The sequence below is a fragment of the Oncorhynchus mykiss genome, chromosome 19 (genome assembly GCF_013265735.2).
Source record: "Oncorhynchus mykiss isolate Arlee chromosome 19, USDA_OmykA_1.1, whole genome shotgun sequence".
Taxonomy (NCBI): domain Eukaryota; kingdom Metazoa; phylum Chordata; class Actinopteri; order Salmoniformes; family Salmonidae; genus Oncorhynchus; species Oncorhynchus mykiss.
The window spans coordinates 48,722,960-48,745,659 of record NC_048583.1 but is presented as its reverse complement, the minus strand read 5'-3'; the positions used below and the strand labels follow the sequence as shown (position 1 = coordinate 48,745,659).

Genomic DNA, 22,700 nt, shown 5'->3' with positions numbered 1-22,700 from the left:
GGGGATCATTTGGAGCAGTCTGTAACTGTAGCTGTGTTGTGTTGATGGGGATCATTTGGAGCAGTTTGTAGCTGTGTTGTGTTGATGGGGATCATTTGGAGCAGTCTGTAACTGTAGCTGTGTTGATGGGGATCATTTGGAGCAGTTTGTAGCTGTGTTGTGTTGGTGGGGATCATTTGGAGCAGTTTGGAGCTGTGTTGTGTTGATGGGGATCATTTGGAGCAGTTTGTAACTGTAGCTGTGTTGATGGGGATCATTTGGAGCAGTGTGTAGTTGTGTTGATGGGGATCATTTGGAGCAGTTTGTAACTGTAGCTGTGTTGATTGGGATCATTTGGAGAAGTTTGTAGCTGTGTTGTGTTGATGGGGATCATTTGGAGCAGTTTGTAACTGTAGCTGTGTTGATGGGGATCATTTGGAGCAGTGTGTAGCTGTGTTGTGTTGATGGGGATCATTTGGAGCAGTTTGTAGCTGTGTTGTGTTGATGGGGATCATTTGGAGCAGTTTGTAACTGTAGCTGTGTTGATGGGGATCATTTGGAGCAGTGTGTAGTTGTGTTGATGGGGATCATTTGGAGCAGTTTGTAACTGTAGCTGTGTTGATGGGGATCATTTGGAGCAGTTTGTAGCTGTGTTGTGTTGATGGGTATCATTTGGAGCAGTTTGTAACTGTAGCTTTGTTGATGGGGATCATTTGGAGCAGTGTGTAGCTGTGTTGTGTTGATGGGGATCATTTGGAGCAGTGTGTAGCTGTGTTGTGTTGATGGGGATCATTTGGAACTAACTGTGTGTTACATTTCCATTGCAGATAAGGAAGTGTCCAGTGATGACCCTCCCCCGGCCGTCCCCAGGACCACCTCCCAGAGGAAAGTCAACCCCTACTCTGTGATTGAAATCACCCCCCTCCAACTACAGCAACTGGAGCAGCAGCATGGGCCCGTCCCTACCTCTTCCTCACCGGTTGAGAGGGTAGGAGGAGAGGGGGAGAGGGAGGGGAAGGGCCAGGATGTTCCCCCCGCCAGCCCCCTCTGTGTCCCACCGGGCTACTCTGTGCCCGTGCCCTGTGGGTACGCCACCCCCTCTGGTGTGCCCCTCATTACGCCAGCCTACACTACGCCCGTCATCATCCGACACTTCTCCGTGGACGAGGAGGGTAAAGGAAGAACACATCCATGGTGGAAACATGTAGAATTAGGATTTGAACAGCCATTCCTGCTATTCCTTCTACTCTGTTCTGCATTCATATTGAAAACCTCATATTGAAATACTCCGATATAGTGTTCCTACAATGAACAGAGCACTGAAAAGTAGGAACAGAGCACTGAAAAGTAGGAACAGAGCACTGAAACGTAGGAACAGAGCACTGAAAAAATGTGGTGGGAACTGTTCAAACTTCTTCTCATTCATTCTCCTTAGTGGAATTCCCCCATACTCTCCCCCTTCTTCACCACTGACTTTGGGATGAGAGGCCATGACACATGCATGCTCTGTACTCCCAGCAAATATTTCCTCTCCTTTCTTCTTCGCATTTATTTTTCCTAAAACCTTGCCTCAAGGAAGTGGGGACTAAATTTAGCCGCTTGCTAAACTCTGTGTTGGCTGTTAGGATTTTCCTGTTTTCTCTTTAATGTTACAGTAGTAGTTAAATGTGTGCCTTGGCCAGTCTGAGGGGAAATTGCAGTGTAATTAAGCTACCCAACACATCACAGAGGGTTACTCCTGTTTTAAAGTATTTTGAAAGATATATTCTGTAGTTGTAATCTTAACACGTTGACTGATTGTTCCAATATACTGTCAGGTTTATCGGTTGGAAATGTTATGTGGCACGCAAGGCTATCATAGCAGAAAATATGTGAACATGTATTAGTTATCAGATTGTCATTGCCGTTTTTTGAATGAGCAATCTAATCTGAGGTCCTTATCAATCAATTTCAGGTCGTATTTTTTTTATCTCTTTGATGCTAATTTAGTTTCAGTGATGGCTGCCCCCTGGTGGCAGTAGCTAAGGTTTAGTGCAAACTGCATGCAACGTTAGGGAAGGAGTCATCGATATAGATTTTTGTTCTCTCTCTCTCCCTCCAGATACTGTGGTGGGGACAGGCAACGTTTCTGTTGATATGTGAGTGACTCGCTTGCCAGGCTCTTTCTTCACTGATCTGTTTTATTTCATCCAGACTGGACTTGATCTGCCAGAATTTGTGATGATGTGGATACTTGTTTATTTGTGTTGGAATAGCAGATGGTTATTATTTCTCTATTTTATTCAAATGTCTGCAGTGAAGAGTATCCTGCCATCAGAGAGGAGGATGCTTTGTCTAAATGGGTGTCGGACCCTGCAAACACAGCCTGGATGGAAAGTAAGTTATCCTCTTCATTTTCCAATGAGAAATATGTCATTTTCCACAATGATCTGTTTATTTTCCTTTTCCATTTCCATTTGTATTTACCTAGTTTATACTTTTTGCTTGGAACACAACAGGACAGGGATTGTAAAGTTCTGAGTCCAGCCTGAATCTGTCCCGTGCACAATGCATAACTACGCTTTGGTGTTTTCTTTGGGAATTCACTTGAGTAAAAAATAGACACTTCCTTCCTCTTGGTCCTTTTGAGGAACCAGGCTCTTGTGGGTCTCTCCTCTTGCCTTCCCTGAGATTGTATCCTGTCCGTTGTGTGAAGCTTAATTTCACATTGAGACCTTGTTAATTCAAACACTGTTTCTTTGTCATTTAGATCCAGATGAAGTAATTTATGATGACGTGCCCAGAGAGAACTCTGACTCCACTACAGGTCAGTGCTGTATCCTTTTTTCTCTTTCTATTCTGTCAGTCTTTCTTTCTGTTTTTCATTGTACTGTCGTTCCTCTTTTCCACAGCGTTTTGTGACTTTTGCATATTAATGTCTTTACCTCTTTTGCATTTCTAAAACATAATGTGCTGGAATTATTCAGCAGAAACATTTGATGTGCCCACAGTGCAAACACAGTGCAAACTGTGTTATGCTGTACAATGTTCAGTTGATGCACTAGAACTGACAAGTAGAATTCATGCCAAGGAATCTGATCTGAATATGGTCAGGCTAACTTACTGTACATGAATACAAATTGCACCATTGCAGTTGAAAAGGTATTTCACCCTGATTGTAATGCTGTTCCCCTTGATTTGAACCCTTTCTCCTCGTCCCTCAGAGCCAGACGAGATGATCTATGATGATGTGGAGTTTGGGGAGGAGGGCTGTGGCAGCTCCCTGGACAACGGTTGGAGTTCCAGCGAGTTTGAGAGCTATGACGAGCAGAGTGACGGGGAGGGCCGCAGGGAGAATGGCCTGCCTGACGCCTTCATGAGAGGGAAGCCCCCACAAAGGAAGACCCATGTGTGTAAACTCTGTCTCTCTGGGGAGGGAGAGGTAGGGAGAAGAAGGGTGAAGAGATTGAGGAGACGAGGGGGAATTTGCTAGAGGAAGGGGATTATATATACTATGGGGAGTAGAAGTTTGAGAGAGGATATGTGTCTCACCAGGAGATGCACAAAGCTGCAGATGGACGCCACAGATCAACAGACGCTAAGGAAGGATACACTCTTAGAACAACAACAAAAAAGGTTATATCTAGAACAGTGGAGGCTGGTGGGAGGAGCTATAGGAGGATGGGCTCATTGTAATGGTTGGAATGGAATACATTGAACGATATCAAACAGATTAAGCATATGGAAACCACATGTTTGGCTCTGTTCCATTTATTCCATTCCAGCCATTACAATGAGCCCATCCTCCTATAGCTCCTCCCACCAGCAACCACTGATCTAGAACCTAAAGTGGCTCTTCAGCTGTCCCCATAGGAGAACCCTTTTGATTCCAGGTAGAACCCTTTTGGGTTTCATGAAGAACCCTTTCCACAGAGGGTTCTACATGGAACCCAAAAGGGTTCTACCTGAAACCAAAAAGGTTTCTACCTTTGACCAAAAAGGGTTCTCCTACGGGGACAGCCGGAGAACCCTTTTGGAACCCTTTTTTTTCCCGAAGAGTGTCATTTATGTCAGCGTCTTGAACATATGAGGAAGCAGAAGCAGTGGCACACAGTGAATGTCTAATCAAATGCAATATCCAGTTAAACAGAAGATTCATAAATATTTGACATCCTCATATTTGAAATGAAAAATCATTCAGCAAATGTCAATACACATTTTTACACACTAGGCTTATTCTTGTCTTCCTGCTGTACATGTTAATACTATGCTCTCGATAATATACAGTTCATTTGTATATTTGGTTTTGAATTGAATGGCCTGCTTGTTCATTCAGCCCAGAGGTCTTGCCAGGGAGGTCTCAGTGTTATAACTCAGCTGTCTGCACAAAGTGACTGCTTGGCTTCTGTAGCAGAGATTGGCCCAGTTAAAGGTAGCCTCAGTGAAATGCAGCACGGTAGATATTACGACGTGATGAGATCGATGAGATGCAGAACATTCTCAGAGTCACGCAGAGTATCTACGCATGTGAATGGTTCGCTTCACGCTGTTAGAGTGTAGTAGATACAGGACCAAAACACTGGAGAAGTTTAGTCTCGCTCTTCAACGCTCTTAGTTGTTTGCTGAAATTGACCCACTACGCTCTGCGCATCTACATCATATCACTGAGTCTACCTTTAAGATTTCTATGTGGGTCGGGAGACAAAATATGGGTGAGGAGGCAAGGCCTTAGCTGTGGTGAGGGTGGGTGGATTGGGGTGAGGGGCTGACCACCTTCTGAGGATCTGCCTGGTAATGCTTCAAATGCTCTGCTTTTGTTTAGCTTTCTCAAGATCTGACACGCTTGAAAGAACACTATGAGAAAAAGATGAAAGATCTTATGGCAAATACAGTGGGAACGGTAGAGCTGCAGCAGATTAAACAGAAACACGAGCAGAAGGTAAATGTCATTATCATGGTCGGTGTGTGTTGTCACCCTCCGCTAGACAAAGTAGATCCTCCTTAACCCCGACCTCCCTCACGGTGTCCCTCACTGACTGACTCAGACCTAGTCCCTTCATCCTGAGCTTATGTCTGGTGGTGAGTTTGTCTCTACTGCATTGACCTGTGCCACTAACCGTGTGGGTGTTGAGGCAACTGCATCTCCTAAGTGACATGCCTTTAGGTCTACGGCGTACTGAGACACCAGAGCAGCTGAGTTGTGTGTAGGCCTAGACAGGAGGTCCGTACAGGATCATCCCAGTCCACGCCTACAGAACATTTTCAAACAAATCTATAATAAAAGATAGTTATGTAGTTCTACTTTTCAGCAGAGGGTTGTAGCAGTCTAGGTAAATCTTCTGAGACTCTACCCTGGCTAATGAAAGAGCTTCTAAACTACTGACATTCCCTATTTACAGGTCTCACATAGAGAGATTGAAGTTAAGTACACATCACTTAAGCCCTTATGCATCTGTGAGAATATTTGAGTTTAGATTGACTCAGTTCAGCTGCTGTCACAGTTGCTGTCTTCCTCTGGTCCACCCTGCTCTCCCTGAGGTCCTGCTCCTGTATTTACATGATCTGCCATCTTCCCTTCTCTTCTAACACAGTTCCTATCTCCTCCCTAAGTGTTTCAGTAGCATGCTGTTCTCTCTGTCTGCTCTGAGTGCTATTTACTGTTGTTGACGTTACATGAAGATGCAAAAGCTGGTGAAGGCAGCGAGAGATGGGACCAAAGACGGCCTGGAGAAAACCAAAGCAGCAGTGAGAAGGGGAAGGTCGTATATCAAGACCCACTGTCACGGTAAGATTAAGAACAGAACATGGACTATGGTCCTTAATTCACACTAGTCAGTTAATTACACTGATGTATCTGGGATAAAAATGCAAGCACTTTACATTGTAACAGGGGAATCATCCACTAACAATGTGTATTAACCTCCTGGGTGATGCTCATCGGATTTAAGCTGACCTCGTCTCTCCTGTTTATCTCAGAGAGGAAGTCAACCTGTTTTGAGGATGAGGAGTCAGAGCTATTCATCGAAGTGGAATGCTTCAACATGGAGCCAGTGCTCAGTCCCGTCCCTGAGGGTCTCTCACAACAACAGGTGGTGAGGAGGTGTATACTGGGCTCCATATTAGAGAGTGAGAAGAACTATCTGGATGCACTGAAGCGGATTTTAGAGGTATGTTATTTTACAGTTTATACATTTCGTATAACATTTCTCAAATTTCCTCAAGGAAAATATTTACTACCACATCTTTATCCTCTCTTATCAGCAATATGAAAAGCCACTTTTGGAGATTGAGCCCAGGTTGCTAAGCGATAGGAAGCTGAAGGTGACATTCTATCGTATCCGGGAGATTCTCCAGTGCCACGCCCTGTTCCAGATCGCCCTGGCGTGCCGCGTGGCCGAGTGGGACAGTCTGGAGATGATCGGGGACGTCTTTGTAGCCTCGGTGGGTTGGTGGACAAGTGTAGGAAGGATTCCGTGCTGGGGAACCCACTGTAGGAAGGATTCAGTTCCACTTTTAAGATGGGTGGAAGAGTAAACCATTTGACAGTGGTCATGTGGTCAAAACTAGTGGACAGAAACATTCCTTTACTCACACCATGTCCTGTACTGTGCTTCACCATTGAACACAACACTGACTGAAGCGATAGTGCAAGTTTACCATGACTCGTTCTATAGGAATTAGTCCCTTGATTACACACACACATGACACACACACATGACACACACACACACACACGACACACACAGCTGTACTGGGTTCTTGGAGGAAGTGCTCCACCCTGGTGTCTCTGCTGCCTAGCAACCCAGTCAGGGGTCTTCAAACAAAGTCTCACCCAGTAACCCCAGTTCTCCCTCTTCCTGAGGTTTGTTACTGTTTGAAGCATGACCACAACAAAGGAGCAGGACACAGCATTTGTGACCCATGTGCTGTGTGCCTTCTTCCTTACTGTCCTCTCTCTCTTATCCCTGGCCAGAAACAACCATCATAATACACTGTCCAACTAACAGCTTATTTTAGCCCTAGGAAGCCCCATTCCTTTGTCTGGTACCATGTTAATTCCATCCCTGACTGTAATTGTATCGGACTCGTATGAGGTGTTGATGGCTTGCTCTCTCCCCTTTCTGTCCCACCCTCTCTCTATATCTGGGTCCCAGTTCTCCAAGTCCATGGTGCTGGATGCCTACTGTGAGTATGTGAACAACTTCAGCACAGCCATGGCGGTGGTCAGGAAGACGTGTGCCTCCAAACCCAGCTTCCTAGACTTCCTCAAGGTCAGTCAGAGCACCATTGTAAATATATATATTTTTTTAAGTATGCTCCTGTGAAAATACAGAGATACAGCTATGCAGAATATGCATCGCTGGCTCTATCCTAAACCTAACTCCGTATAGGGACCTGGGGTTGATTTCAGACTGAACCAAAACACTTTGTGGTTCTGTATTGGATTGCCCTGCACTGCAGCAATCAGCAATCATTGATTGTCCTCTTCTCTCTCCTCAGCAACGTCAGGACACCAGCAGTGACCGGGTCACTCTCTACGGACTCATGATGAAGCCCATCCAGAGATTCCCTCAGTTCATTCTACTGCTGCAGGTATCTATTTCACTGTAACGTCCACACTTAGTGCCTAGAGTACATATTACACGTCTACCAGCGGAGGGCGCCACATATTCACTACCAAAGAGCTCTGCTGTTAAGAATGCACCATGCAGAGAGAGTGCTGTGTAGTGTGCATACTCTTGGGAAATAATTTCTGCTTCAGGTGCTTCAAATTTGATCCTCACTCATAATTATTATGACTGAGGATAACATTTTAGACTGCCCATTGGGCTTCTGAAAGAATCTGAATAGTTTTAAACTGATGTTATGCCAGTGTAGAGATGTTCTGGATGTGATCGGTGCTCTGTTATATTCTGAATGTGTTATCTCTCCATGCTGTATGGCAGGACATGTTGAAGAACACACCAGTAGGCCACAGTGACAGACTGCCCCTACAGATGTTATGTCATGTTACAGTATGTTATGCTATTCTGTGGTGTTCTGACTGTGATACAATGTGATACAGGACATGTTGAAGAACACACCAGCAGGCCACAGTGACAGACTGCCCCTACAGATGGCCCTGACAGAACTGGAGACCCTGGCTGAAAAGCTCAATGAGAAGAAGCGGGAGGCTGACCAGCGCTGTGAGATCAGACACATAGCCAAGGCCATGAACGAACGCTACCTCAACAAGGTATTGCTCGAACACACACACACACACACACACACACACACACACACACAGTCTTGTATAACTAACCTTTTGGGGGGACACAATTCAGTCCCATTATTTAAAAAATCCTATACTGTAACCTTAACCCCAAAACCTAACCTTAACCCTAAACCTAACACTAGCTCCCAACACTAAAACTAACAGTAGCTCCTAACCCTAAACTTAATTCTAACACTAATTCTAACCTTAACCCTAAACCCCCTAGAAATAGTATTTGACCTTGTGGGGATTCACAAAATGTCCCCAGTTGGTCAAATGTTTGTTTGTTTGTTTACTATTCTTGTGGGGACTTCTGGTCCCCATAAGTATAGTTTATAGTTTGTCCACACACACCATTGATCTTCTTCAGACCATAGGGGCTCAGTGTTTGTCCTCTATAACTAGATGATATTTGAATGTTTAAACAGATTGTTTCTTCCATTGTGTGGGCATTGAGGCCTTGACTGTAGATGTTTCACATGATTCACTGAGAATCCATCTATCCACAAATCTGGCAATATACAGGAGATGGCTCTGAGCCTGATACGGAGGCATCAATATTCCCTACTGTCTAATTATTTGTCTGTTTATCTGCCCACAAGAGCAAACAACCGCCCCATGGAATCTACAGTATATTTTATGGATGTGTGCATGCTGCAAAGTGCCTTAAATGTAACTAAAAGCACACTGATCTGTAAACTGCATGTCCTTATACTAGTATGTGTATATTCTACACTAACTAAATGGTATCTTCATATTCATTTCACCCTTGACACGGACCAGACTAAAAAGCTACAGTAAGATCGGACAAACTGCTTCCATGCAATATCTACAGAATGTATTTATATATTTTGGGGAGTACCTTAAATGTACATTCAAATCAAATGTAGTTATATAGTCCTTCTTACATCAGCTGATATCGCAAAGTGCTGTACAGAAACTCAACCTAAAACAGCAAGCAATGCAGGTGTAGAAGCACGGTGGCTAGGAAAAACTCCCTAGAAAGGCCGAAACCTAGAGAGGAACCAGGCTATGAGGGGTGGCCCGTCCTTTTCTGGCTGTGCCGGGTGGAGGTTATAACAGAACATGGCCAAGATGTTCAAATGTTCATAAATGACCAGCATGGTCAAATAATAACAATCACAGTAGTTGTCGAGGGTGCAGCAAGTCAGCACCTCAGAAGTAACTGTCAGTTGGCTTTTCGTAGCCGATCATTAAGAGTATCTCTACCACTCCTGCTGTCTCTAGAGAGTTGAAAACAGCAGGTCTGGGACAGGTAGCACGTCCGGTGAACAGGTCAGGGTTCCATAGCCGCAGGCAGAACAGCTGAAACTGGAGCAGCAGCACGGCCAGGTGGACTGGGGACAGCAAGGAGTCATCATGCCAGGTAGTCCTGAGGCATGGTCCTAGGGCTCAGGTCCTCCGAGAGAGAGAAAGAAAGAGAGAATTAGAGAGAGCATACTTAAATTCACACAGGACACCTGATAAGACAGGAGAAGTACTCCAGATATAACAGACTGACCATAGCCCCCCGACACAGACTACTGCAGCATAAATACTGGAGGCTGAGACAGGAGGGGTCAGGAGACACTGTGGCCCCATCCGATGATACCCCCGGACAGGGCCAAACAGGAAGGATATAACCCCACCCACTTTGCCAAAGCACATTGATATAAATCATAAATGAACCTAGGGGAAGACCGTCAAGACCATATATTGTATCTAACCTCTTGGTCTCTCTCCCTTACCCATCAGCTTCTGAGTAATGGCAGCCGCTACCTGATTCGCTCTGATGACATAGTGGAGACGGTCTACAACGACCACGGAGAGGTGATCAAGACCAAGGAGCGACGCCTTTTCCTGCTCAACGACGTGCTCATGTGTGCCACGCCCAACGTCCGGTAAGACCCAAAGCACCAGCACCAGACACGGTACTCACCCTGGTCAGGGTTTCTACCCACAGTTGGAGGGAGCATCCTCTATGGGTATGATTCTGATCAGCTCCCAGTGGAGGAGCCTGTGTCCTGTAATTATACTGTACCTCACCACACTAGCTACTGGCCACTGGCTCTGACATGAGGATCTATACGCTTTATAAAGTAGTAGTAGTAGTAGTTTATTACATTTTTACAAGTAGGTCGTACTTGGAAGCTAAAAGCTGATTTGCAGTACACAGTACATACAGGTAAACAAATCTCAAGGTGCTTAAAAAGCAAAACAACATCAATAAAAATGAATGACATGAGCAACAAATGGAGTGACAGTCAATAAATAGCTTGAGCAGGGTGAGGTGCAGGTACAGGTGGTGAACAGTGGTAGCTGAGCAGTTTCTTTTCTCCCCATGCACTCACTCAGCATACAGAACACTCATAACTTTGGAGGAATGTTCTGGAGCAATGAATTCCTCACTGAAAGCTCGCCACCGTCGGCCCCCCGTTGGATCAAGGAGACAGTAGAAACATCCCAATATAGGCCGACGTAGTCAAATTAAAACGGCTAGCTAGCTAGCATTGTTAGCTAGCCATCTTGAAATGCTGTTTTGCCATTAATTCTTAGGCATCAAACTAAATGTAATCCAGAGTAAATCTATACTTGTTTGGCTATTCATAAACAAAAAGTGAAATCATTCATACAAAAAACATAATGATTCAATATTTACAAAATTTACAGGAGCTCTCTGCCCAGGCTGTCAAGTGCCAATAGGGCGACATGATAACTGTAGAGACAGTTATGCATGAAGTACAGTCTAAGTCTGACAATACAGTCATGCATGAAGTACAGTCTAAGTCTGACAATACAGTCATGCATGAAGTACAGTCTAAGTCTGACAATACAGTCATGCATGAAGTACAGTCTAAGTCTGACAATACAGTCATGCATGAAGTACAGTCTAAGTCTGACAATACAGTCATGCATGAAGTACAGTCTAAGTCTGACAATACAGTCATGCATGAAGTACAGTCTAAGTCTGACAATACAGTCATGCATGAAGTACAGTCTAAGTCTGACAATACAGTAATGCATGAAGTACAGTCTAAGTCTGACAATACAGTAATGCATGAAGTACAGTCTAAGTCTGACAATACAGTCATGCATGAAGTACAGTCTAAGTCTGACAATACAGTCATGCATGAAGTACAGTCTAAGTCATACAATACAGTCATGCATGAAGTACAGTCTAAGTCATACAATACAGTCATGCATGAAGTACAGTCTAAGTCATACAATACAGTCATGCATGAAGTACAGTCTAAGTCATACAATACAGTCATGCCATTTTCAAAAGAATTTGCCCCACTTTGATGTGGCATACCATATACAGTACATACCATAGCACATACCTTACGATGGTGAATCAGTTAACTTTCTGAACTTTTGTTTACAATCCCCTCTGTATCAGTGAGGAATACACTCGATAAATGTAATATTGGTTGAAGAAACCTTTATTGGTCCCTGTGAGGAAATGAATTAGTCCTCTGCCTGTCCTTCTCCTCTGTATCCAGGTGCAGTGTTGATGGCAGTGGTAGTGGCAACGCCGCCCTGGGTCAGAAGTTCCTGCTGAAGTGGAGTGTCCCTCTGAGCTTTGTGGACGTAGTAGAGTTTGGCTCCAGTGAAGACATGGGTGACAACAGCCGCTTCACCCCACAACCCCACTCTGGAGAGAAGGTGATCATCAATGCCAAACCAAGTACGTCCCAATGATTCGCAACCACAGAGATCTGTCACCTGCTTAGTATTGGAAAAAGAGTAAGATGTGGATAAGATGTAGTTTAGAGCCCCCCCAAAGGCACAAACCCTGATTTGTGACATTGTTTCATCATGACCCCACAATTAATCATAAATAGAAGAATGTGAGGCCTGTGGTCTACGACAGTGCATCCCAGTGCTAGGGGCGTCACTACAGACCCTGGTTCGATTCCGGGCTGTATCACAACCCATAGGGCAGCGCACAATTGGCCCAGCGTTGTCCGGGTTAGGGTTTGGCCGGGATAGGCCGGAGTTTGGCCGGGGTAGTCCGTCATTGTAAATAGGAATTTGTTCTTAACTGACCTGCCTAGTTAAATAAAGGTTCAATAAAAAAATAATGTAAATAAAGTAATAATGCAGGAGAAGACGAGACGAAGACGAGGGCCTGCAAACCGTGCCAATATATCCTCCAAACACCGGCTTCAAGGGCACTATCACTTTTATTCCATTGGTTATCAACATATTCAAATAATGATTGACATATTTTCATTAAAAATGTTATTTTGATTAATTTATTCATACTATTTCATCCTTCCACAAGATATGGTCCCGACACAAATCTAGGGTTGCTACCCAAGCCGGGTGGTCGTTCGTTCTATCGGTTTGGTTGCCAGAGACGCGACCCAGTCGTTCAGTCTTTTTGTTCTGTATCTATGGTCGTTCTTTATAAATGTTCCATTGCCATACTGGCTGGCAACCTTCTTATCCCTTGCTAGCTAGCCAGCCAACTACGGCTAACTTACTGTCACATCAAACAGTGCAGCCAGAATAACAACAGTAGCTGCATTTGCATTTGTTTAAGCTGATTTCCAGAGACATTCATTTGGATACATCCATAACAATGAGCTAATGAGGCACGATTTCACCTGGCATAGAAAATGTGCTCACCATTCAGGACACTGTTTGTTCAGAGGAGTTAGCCAACAACACAGCTACAGTAACACAATCACTTCAAACGGAACCTGGAAAGACAGCAAACTAGCTGCACTTCATTTTGTTTGACCTTTTTTCATTTGAAATTTCTTTGTATATATCCATAAAAATGATGCCAGCTGATTTATGATTTCGACTGGTTGAAAAAAGCTGCCTGCCTGTCTCGTCCCGACTCTCAACACGTTCATTACTATGGGACAGCTGGAGATCGAATATGAATATTGAAATAATGTTGCAAATGTCGGAGAGACAGACAACAATATTTATACAAATATCCGCAGTTGAAAAATAAAATGTTAGTCTGAAAGAAATGTGAGATAATGTCTAGATGCTTTTTATAGTGGAGATCAAGTTTATAAATTGCTTGGCTGGGCTGATGAGACAGTCAGTCAGATGGAACAGAGTAAATAAGCATTTTAACGTCATAGATTTAGCCAGTGGTAAATTGTGGAACAGACATTGGCTGGAATATGGTTTTAACCAATCAACATTCAGGATTAGACCCACCCGTTGTATACATTGAAATAATATGCATTACTCTGCACAGTGGCTGTACAATGCATATACAGTACAGTACAAGCAGCAATACCTTTTGCTGTGTGTAAAATCAAAACAATTTCCTCTTAGTGCTGATTAGGTTTCAACACCCCCCTCCCTGAAATATTAATGAGTTCTAGATGATTACTGTAATTATTTAGCAGACTGCCTGGCCAGTTCCCAGTGGGCTCAGATCAACACTACAGTACATGCACTACATGACTAACTGATGTTACTGTTGGATGAAACATGGGGGGGCTCTCCTTCTCAGATTATAGTGTTGCAGGACCACACTCAATAACAAGGAGTAAAAGTTGCTCATTAATTCATTTGACACACCAACAACAAATGTTTAGCCATCATTTTCTGTGTGCCAGGCTTTCCATCTCGAACCACTGAGAGACGTTTGAAAATTGTTCCAGAGAGACTGTGGTGAGTCTTTAAGCAGCCAGCTCCACTCTCTGCTGCAGTGTCACTGACTTCACTCTTTCCCCTGGCCTGCTCTGGCAGCTGCTCGTCATGGGCACTCCTTATTGGAAACCATGCTACCATCATAATCAGACTGTATGGTTTGTGATCATAACCAGGCAGTTGCTTTTTTTTAGTAAAGAACATTCACCCTGACTACAAACCAGGCGTCGGTAATGGGGAATGCAACGGTACATTAGTGTGCTTTTCATTTAGTTGGTGTTCAGGTGGTGACATGAGGACACCCACTGGGCAAGGCATGGTGGATGCTGTAATAGCTATGGAGTAACTATGTTGATATTTGATATTTTTTGCTAGAGGTTATGAACAGAGGTGACAGTCGTTTCCTGTGCATGGCAGGCTTTGACGTGGCAGGCTTTTTCCCTTACACCAAGCCCTCTGATGCAGGCTTCTGTTCGTCAGTCCCATCTGTGGTGCAAGTGTGATCTACTCCAGTCGTGTGTATATAAAGCCAGAGAAACTCATTCCATATATATACATACACTACCGTTCAAAAGTTTGGGGTCACTTAGACATTTCCTTGTTTTTGAAAGAAAAGCAAAAAAAAATTGTCCATTTAAGATAACATCAAATTGATCAGAAATACAGTGTAGACATTGTTAATGTTGTAAATTACTATTGTAGATGGAAATGGCAGATTTTTTTAATGGAATATCTACATAGGCGTATAGAGATCCATTATCAGCAACCATCACTCCTGTGTTCCAATGGCACGTTGTGGTAGCTAATCCAAGTTTATCATTTTAAAAGATGTGTGTGTGTGTGTGTGTGTGTATTTATTTGTATTACCGAGGGTATGGCCTACTGTACAGAGACGTTGAGCCTCTGATTACAAATGGCTTTATAGTGTAATAGCCATGCCTTTTGATCCACATGCTGAGAAGAGGATGACCGTCTAGCCTGTAAATGGATGTCGTTGTGCGTAAGCCTGTGTTATTTAAGAGTCCATTAGTGATCTACTGTACAGTACTACTCTCCATCCATATTGTTAAGGACCCGGAGTGACGTTGAACATATGGGCCATTTCTTGTTTTCCTCTCATCCTCTTACTCATTGAAATGCCAGGGGATAAGCAACCTTTCCTCTCTTCCCTCTCCTCCACTGCCCAACTGCCAACCCCCGTCCCCTCTCCTTCCCAAAGCCTCTTACCCACTCACCCACCCGTCAGCTCTCCATCTGCCCTCTATTCCCATCCACAGATGGCCTGATGGGGGCTAAAGACAGTCAACTAAAGCATCTGGACCCTGGGCTGACAGTCAGGCAGGCATATTCCTAGCCAGCTGTCTAGTCCTGAGCTAGGTTAGACCCCTATATATACATCCAGTAACCTATTGCTCTTGGGAGATCCATATGAACTGGACTGCAGTCTGGTTCAGCTCAGTAATGTTAGCTAATTAAATTGGGACATGGAGCTAGAATGGAAAACATTACATTAGGGTATGGTCATTTTTACCTGACAGAAATGGATCAGGCCATGTCACTCCCCCATATTTTGTCTATGACCCATATCATTTCTTCAATACTGATGACATTTTCCTCCTAGTCAGTCCTCTCTGTGTGTCTGTTCTGGCCAGGCATTTTAAGTGGGAAAAACCCTCGCTCAGCTTCTCTCCCTCCCTCCGTAGTCCAGTATGTTCTGTCAAAGCAACTGGTGACCTGCCTACTGGAGGCAATGAAAAGACAGTCCAGCGTATGATGTCACAGTTTCCTGTGCTCTGCTCTGGATGTCTGTTTGCTTGCCTCATGTCTGTTGTACTTAGCATAGCTAATTGGGACCACCAGAAGAGATGACTGCTCAACAGGTCAGGTTCAGCTTGTCCATGGCGCTCAGTCTCATTGTGGAATATTGTCATTGTTTGTCAGAACATATATCTATAGTCATAGAGATGAATGATGGCCTGCAGAATTACCATGGATGACAAGCTAATGAGCGTGACTGAAGCTTATTCAGTGATTCTGCCTTGACCGGGTTCCAACCACACAAAGACATCATAGGGCTCCTGAGTGGCACAGGGGTCTAAGGCACTGCATCTCAGTGCCAGAGGCATCACTACAGACCCTGGTTTGATCCCGGGCTGTATTACAACCGGTCGTGATCGGGAGTCCCATAGTGCGGCGTACAATTGGCCCAGCGTCGTCCGGGTTAGGGGAGGGTTTGGCCGGGGTAGGCCGTCATTGTAAAATAAGAATTCTTTCTTAACTGATTTGCCTAGTTAAATAAAATTAAAATTAAGACCAATGAGGCGGGAATATTTTAACTTCATTAGACAAGACAATTAGCTCAATAGAACATACATTTTTAACATGTTTCTGAAGCTAGGACAAATTGTTATTGTCAACCATAAACTTTTCAAATTGCTTTCAACCCAACACACTGTCTGTAACAGTAAAACTGTTCAATGATACTCTGTGACCTGGACATATTCAGAAGTGGAATGATATCTTGGTACATGATGAAGAGAACGTCTCTGAATTAGCTCCTGCATGTAAACAATCTGAAGTATCCTTTTCTGAATGACTCTTTCTGTCTCCAGTGTGACCACCACCTACGTGAAGTACTTAGTGCATGTCAAACGGGGTGGAAGTTTCTCTGAGTGTCCTCTCTCGGCAGCCCTGGGGAAGAATGGAGCGGTTGCCATGGTGCTGGAACACTACGGCAGTGTGAAGGGCCATTATAGACCCCACAGAAAGTAGACTGGCAAAACCAGAGGGAGCTCCAGGAATCCTGGCGCCAGAGATTCCCGTTCACATTACCCCCTCCCAGTTCCAATGTGCTGCCTAATGAGTGGTAGACCACGTTTAACTTGAAAAGTCATATGGTGAAATCATCTTTAAGAGCTTGCCTTCTTACTTGTTAGCTGACAGTACCATATGCTGCAAATCCTACCGTACGATGACTTGTTGGCAGGCATGTCTGAAAGATGAGGAGGGTCCTCTCTGTGCTGCAGGTTTAATTTGAGTTACAGCCTTGAGAGAAGGCTATGTGCTGGCAGAACCTACAGGGGGCCTCTCCTCTTTCTCTCCCTTTTTCTCTCTGAGGAGTCTGGCTCTCTGTCTGTGTCTCTTCCTGATATACAGGCTGAGCGCTGACAACAAAGCAGCCCATTGTCCCGAGCTGGACGCACAGAAACACAATAATCCCTTACTTCACTGGCCTGTTGGTTCGGTTAGGCAGGGCACATCTACAAAGAAACACACACGCTAGCGCAATAGAGGGAAGTTTAACACCAGGAAACTGCCGTTGGGTAACGGTACTCATTTCCAACGCGCACACACACACACACACACGGTTCAGAGCCATGCCAAGTTGGGAAACAGACTGACTTTGTCTGGCAGTGTGTCTTATTTTACCTCCTGCTTTCAATGCACAATAATTGCCTTTGAGATTTGTATGGCTCATATTGTTGGGTCAGTGGGTTCAGATGGGATATGGGCTCAGCTTTGTGAATCAGAACTTACTACTACTACCAACATTATTTGGTAATAATGTAGTTCTCAGTTGACAATGACATGATAGTTTATTGACTTGTCATTGTCTCTCCTCTCAGATAAGCTGTACATGGGTCCAGGCCAGCTGTACCAGGACCTGCAGAACCTCATCCACGACCTCAGCCTGGTCAACCAGATCTCCAGCATGATCGGAAGCCTCAAGGGAAACTACCAGGTGAGCCGCATATATAAATGTGTGTGTGTGTGTGGGTGGGGGGTGTGGGTGGGGGGGGGGCAGACAGTGCTGAGTCGTGCTGGGCTGTGAGACTCAACTAGCCAGTGTTAGTGATGTTTCTGTCTGAGAGTGGTGGGGGAGCAGAGAACAGGCCAGAGACACACAGAGAGACATGTTTCTGTCTGTCTGAAAGTGGTGGGGTGCAGAGAACAGGCCAGAGGCACACAGAGAGACATGTTTCTGTCTGTCTGAGTGGTGGGGGAGCAGAGAACAGGCCAGAGGCACACAGAGAGACATGTTTCTGTCTGAAAGTGGTGGGGGAGCAGAGAACAGGCCAGAGGCACACAGAGAGACATGTTTCTGTCTGTCTGAGAGTGGTGGGGTGCAGAGAATAGGCCAGAGGCACACAGAGAGACAAGTTTCTGTCTGTCTAAGAGTGGTGAGGGAGCAGAGAACAGGCCAGAGGCAAACAGAGAGAAATGTTTCTGTCTGTCTGAGAGTGGTGGGGAGCAGAGAACAGGCCAGAGGCACACAGAGAGACATGTTTCTGTCAGAGAGTGGTGGGGAGCAGAGAACAGGCCAGAGGCACACAGAGAGACGTGTGTCTCACACATACTCACACACGCTTTTGTGGTCAATTTGGAAGAGCTGGTGTGTGGAGTCAATCTCTGCTCGCCCAATGGCATGATTGAAGGCTGTTATAGATCTCGCTTGACATTATGGGGCTGTGGTTTAAGCAGTGTCTTGTGTTAATACTTTATGTCTCTCTCTGGCTCTTTCCCATCCCTCCATCCCTCTCTCCTCTAGAATGTTAACCCTGCGGTGGCCCATGATTGGGTGTCAGGTCTGCAGCGTCTCATCCTGAAGAAGGAGGAAGAGATCCGGGCTGCAGACCGCTGTAGGATCCAGCTGCAGCTGCCTGGCAAACCGGACAAGTCAGTGTCTTACACACCACACTGCTGTCTCTCTCTCACACATAGACCTCGCTCCCACCACACTGCTGTCTCTCTCACACATAGACCTCACTCCCACCACACTGCTGTCTCTCTCTCACACATAGACCTCACTCCCACCACACTGCTGTCTCTCTCACACATAGACCTCACTCCCACCACACTGCTGTCTCTCTCACACATAGACCTCACTCCCACCACACTGCTGTCTCTCTCTCACACATAGACCTCACTCCCACCACACTGCTGTCTCTCTCTCACACATAGACCTCACTCCCACCACACTGCTGTCTCTCTCTCACACATAGACCTCACTCCCACCACACTGCTGTCTCTCTCACACATAGACCTCACTCCCACCACACTGCTGTCTCTCTCACACACATAGACCTCACTCCCACCACACTGCTGTCTCTCTCTCACACATAGACCTCACTCCCACCACACTGCTGTCTCTCTCTCACACATAGACCTCACTCACACCACACTGCTGTCTCTCTCTCACACATAGACCTCACTCACACCACACTGCTGTCTCTCTCTCACACATAGACCTCACTCACACCACACTGCTGTCTCTCTCTCTCACACATAGACCTCACTGACACCACACTGCTGTCTCTCTCTCACACATAGACCTCACTCCCACCACACTGCTGTCTCTCTCTCTCACACATAGACCTCACTCCCACCACACTGCTGTCTCTCTCTCACACACTAGGTTAGGCCCCTATGTCCTCTCTCCCTCACTGTCTCCTCTCACCATTCAGGAATGAGCACAGTGTGTTACTGTCACGGTGGTAACAACTTTAACTTTGTCCTAGTCTGATCTCAGGGGTATGATTTAGTCTGTTAGAGCTCTGTGCTTTCTGCTGTGGAGCAGTGTGTTTATCTCCTCAGAGAAGACAGTGCAGCTGTTTCATCAACTCATTACTATAGGAGAGTACTCCCTCCCTGCACATGGTCCCTTCTGGACCTAACCAGCACCTTGTTTACTCACACTGACCCCTGAGACTGCAGGGCATCACGTTTAGAGATACAACTCTGCTGCTCTCATTCCTCTCTGATCGCCCACATCTAAAAACAACACTCCAGAGAGAGAGAGACAGATGGAGAGAGGGAGTGAACAGGAAGTTGCATGCCAGAGAGATCCTTCTGTGATGTGGTATTTATGTTGGCTGTTCTTAGCTGTTGTAATCATTGTTGTCTTGAAATATTCACAGCCCTGTCTGCTGTCAGAGAGCAGGATCACATGTCCCTTCAGCTCTTAAGTTCCTCTGACAGCACTGTGTTGTTCCTCTGTGTCATCTGGGGATGTGGGAGATATGTGGGCTGTATTCAAAATCAGGATCACTGAGCAGTTGCATAAATCTTTGAAAATAGTGCAGAAAAGTAGTGCACTGACTTAAAATCAGCATTTATTTACTCATGTTCATTCACTCCTACCATACCAACATGTTGGAATACACCACAGTGTTACATTTCAATGCACTGAGTGGGCTCTGAGCAACACACTGTATAATGGATCCTATCACTGTATCAACACATTCTCTCTCTCGCTCTCGCTCTCTCTTTATGCCTCCCCTCTCTCTCTCTCTCTATGCCTCCCCTCTCTCTCTCGCCCTCTCTCTCTGCCCATGCCCCCTCTCTCTCTCTCTCTATGCCCCCCCCTCCCTCTCTCTCTCTCTGCCCCTCCCTCTCTCTCTCTCTCTCTCTCTCTCTCTCTCTCTCTGCCCCCCCCCTCTCTCTCTCTCTCTCTCTGCCCCTCCCTCTCTCTCTCTCTCTCTCTCTCCTCTGGGCAGATCTGGCAGGCCCACATACTTCAGTGCAGTGTTCAATACGTTCTCTCCTGCCATCAAACAGTCATGGATCAGTAACCTGCAGATGGCCAAGCTTGCTCTGGGTATGTCTAACCTGGCCTCAGTCACAATCACAGACCCAATGCTCTGTCTGTGGACGTTGGATACCTTGTGTTCCTATTGCTTGTCTCCACTGTCTCTGTCACATTGCAGTTCCTACTGTCGTAGGTGTATGCAGAGGGACAGCCTCTCTGCCCTTTTTCCCCTTGGAAATGTTCAAACTGCCCCTGGCTTCGTGGCTCACTTCCATTGCATAGCAATGGCTATTTAAAAATCCATGTTTAGTGAGTGAATATCATTAGTTCAAATTCACTTTTCCAGTTCTGTGGTCCCCTCTGTAAAATGGATCATTAAATTATAAAGCCTGGATCTGGTGTATAGATTATAGAATCAGGTGTTCTGTAACATATTTGGAAAAATTTACCGGTTAGAATTTAGGATCGCTCCACACTGGACATAGTGTTCTTCTTTAAAAATGAAATGATGGTATGGACTTGTCACTCAAACTGTGTGTGTGTGGGTGTGTGTGGGTGTGTGTGGGTGTGTGTGGGTGTGTGTGTGTGTGTGTGTTAACAGAGGAGGACAACCTGCAGGGCTGGTTCTTTGCAGAGGATGATGGTAACCAGATCAAGAAGCAGAAACATCCTCTCCTGCTCAGGCAGATGCCTGTGGTCATGTCCAAACTACAGGAGTTCAAGGTGGGCCTCCGCTCCCCCACACGGCCTCCTTCTCTCTGAGCCGTGGGCAAAGTTAATGGCTCCATGTACCGAGTCCACATCCCATGGCTGCATGAATCATTTGTTACAATGCCATGTAGGAAATTACTACAAACTCCATACACATGTGATGTGAAAACTGTGTCTGTTCCCTCTGTCTGTGTCAGGTGGAGTGTGCGGTCCATAACCCCGAGCCCCACATCAACATAGAGAGCACAGCAGACACCCCTGCTCTGGGACACGGCTGTGTGTGGGTAAGGACACCTGGAGGTTTAATTTTCTAAAACATATACCTTTGTGCAGTATGGGACACCCATGTGCTTCATTGTATTTTACCTTTATTTAACTAGGCAAGTCAGTTAAGAAAAATTCTTATTTTCAATGACGGCCTAGGAACAGTGGGTTAACTGCCTTGTTCAGGGGCAGAACGACATATTTTTACCTTGTCAGCTCGGGGATTTGATCTTGAAACCTTTCGGTTACTAGTCCAACGCTCTAACCACTAGGCTACCCTGCCATATAACAATCGATACATACTGTCGCTTATGCGTCTAGCCAGAGCCAAGTGTTGAGAGTAGACATCTTACTCATCATCAGCTATAAAAAAGCTTTCTTCCACTCACACTGAGATTTATATGAATAATTGAACAGAGGCCCTTTCATTCATGAGCTGTAATTCTGAACCAGTGATATGTTTACTGTATGAATCAGTTTAGTGCCTCTTAGCTGTGTCTATTTACTTCAGACAGCGATAAAACATTCAAAATACTTTGACTCCCAATGTCCTCCAGTGATGGACTGTTCCCATTGTAAATGACTCACTGTTGGCCTGGATTGAGAGGGCCATTCTGTCCCTCTTTAAGCTCCTCCTGGTCAGTCAGCTGTGCGGCTTTCTGCTGGAGTGGTTAGAAGCATTGTAACAGTTGTTGTTGTGATTGTTGCTCTGTAAAAGGCTTTTATTTCCTAGCTAGGGCATGGAATCTTTCCTGGTCAGGTCATGTGGTAAGGAAAAACTCCTAAATGTTACTACTCCTATCCCTGTTCAGGTGGCGAGCTGCACCAACCAGATGGGTCAGATAGCCATCGTAGCCATGCAAAACTCCAGCCCCAAAGTGACAGAGTGCTTCAATGTTGAGTCACGGATCCTGTGTATGGCGTACGTACCCATGGAGCAGAGGACCAAGGAGAACGGGGAGGGGAACCCCGAAAATAATCACTCCTCAGCAGGGAAGACCAGTGATGCCCCCACGGTCTGTCTGGGCATGGAGGAGGGCAGGTATGTGTGGGTTTACATCCACAAGCCTAATTAACAAACTTACTGTAAGCCTACAACTGGTCTTCACCTCAACTGCAATACACAGGTATCAAAATAAATCAACTGATTTGATTGTATTATAATTTCCTCATGCGGTGCAATCGGAAAGTATTCAGACCTCTTGAATTTTTCCAAATGTTGTTACGTTACAGCCTTATTCTAAAATGGATAAAGTAAATGTTTTTCCTCAACAATCTACACAAAATAATACCCAATAATTTCAAAGCTAAAATTTTTTTTTAATGCAAATGTATAAAAATAAATAAAAAAACAGC

General features: G+C 45.2%; 1 protein-coding gene across 2 annotated transcripts in view; it reads left to right on the top strand.

The window, feature by feature from the left end:
* Positions 1-22,700, top strand: part of LOC110498373 (rho guanine nucleotide exchange factor 10) — an 80,448-nt gene that overhangs the window by 33,792 nt on the left and 23,956 nt on the right. The window contains exons 4-23 of one of the 2 annotated variants that reach the window (XM_036954985.1): positions 807-1,151; positions 2,081-2,117; positions 2,276-2,355; positions 2,729-2,785; positions 3,183-3,367; positions 4,781-4,897; positions 5,638-5,743; positions 5,935-6,125; positions 6,220-6,399; positions 7,113-7,229; positions 7,459-7,551; positions 8,024-8,194; positions 9,968-10,113; positions 11,716-11,900; positions 17,467-17,582; positions 18,390-18,517; positions 20,338-20,438; positions 20,971-21,092; positions 21,278-21,364; positions 22,157-22,386. In XM_036954985.1, the coding sequence (XP_036810880.1) occupies positions 807-1,151; positions 2,081-2,117; positions 2,276-2,355; positions 2,729-2,785; positions 3,183-3,367; positions 4,781-4,897; positions 5,638-5,743; positions 5,935-6,125; positions 6,220-6,399; positions 7,113-7,229; positions 7,459-7,551; positions 8,024-8,194; positions 9,968-10,113; positions 11,716-11,900; positions 17,467-17,582; positions 18,390-18,517; positions 20,338-20,438; positions 20,971-21,092; positions 21,278-21,364; positions 22,157-22,386 (2,794 nt within the window). The remainder of the gene's footprint in view (positions 1-806; positions 1,152-2,080; positions 2,118-2,275; positions 2,356-2,728; positions 2,786-3,182; positions 3,368-4,780; positions 4,898-5,637; positions 5,744-5,934; positions 6,126-6,219; positions 6,400-7,112; positions 7,230-7,458; positions 7,552-8,023; positions 8,195-9,967; positions 10,114-11,715; positions 11,901-17,466; positions 17,583-18,389; positions 18,518-20,337; positions 20,439-20,970; positions 21,093-21,277; positions 21,365-22,156; positions 22,387-22,700) is intronic. The other variant, XM_036954986.1, reaches the window with a different exon arrangement.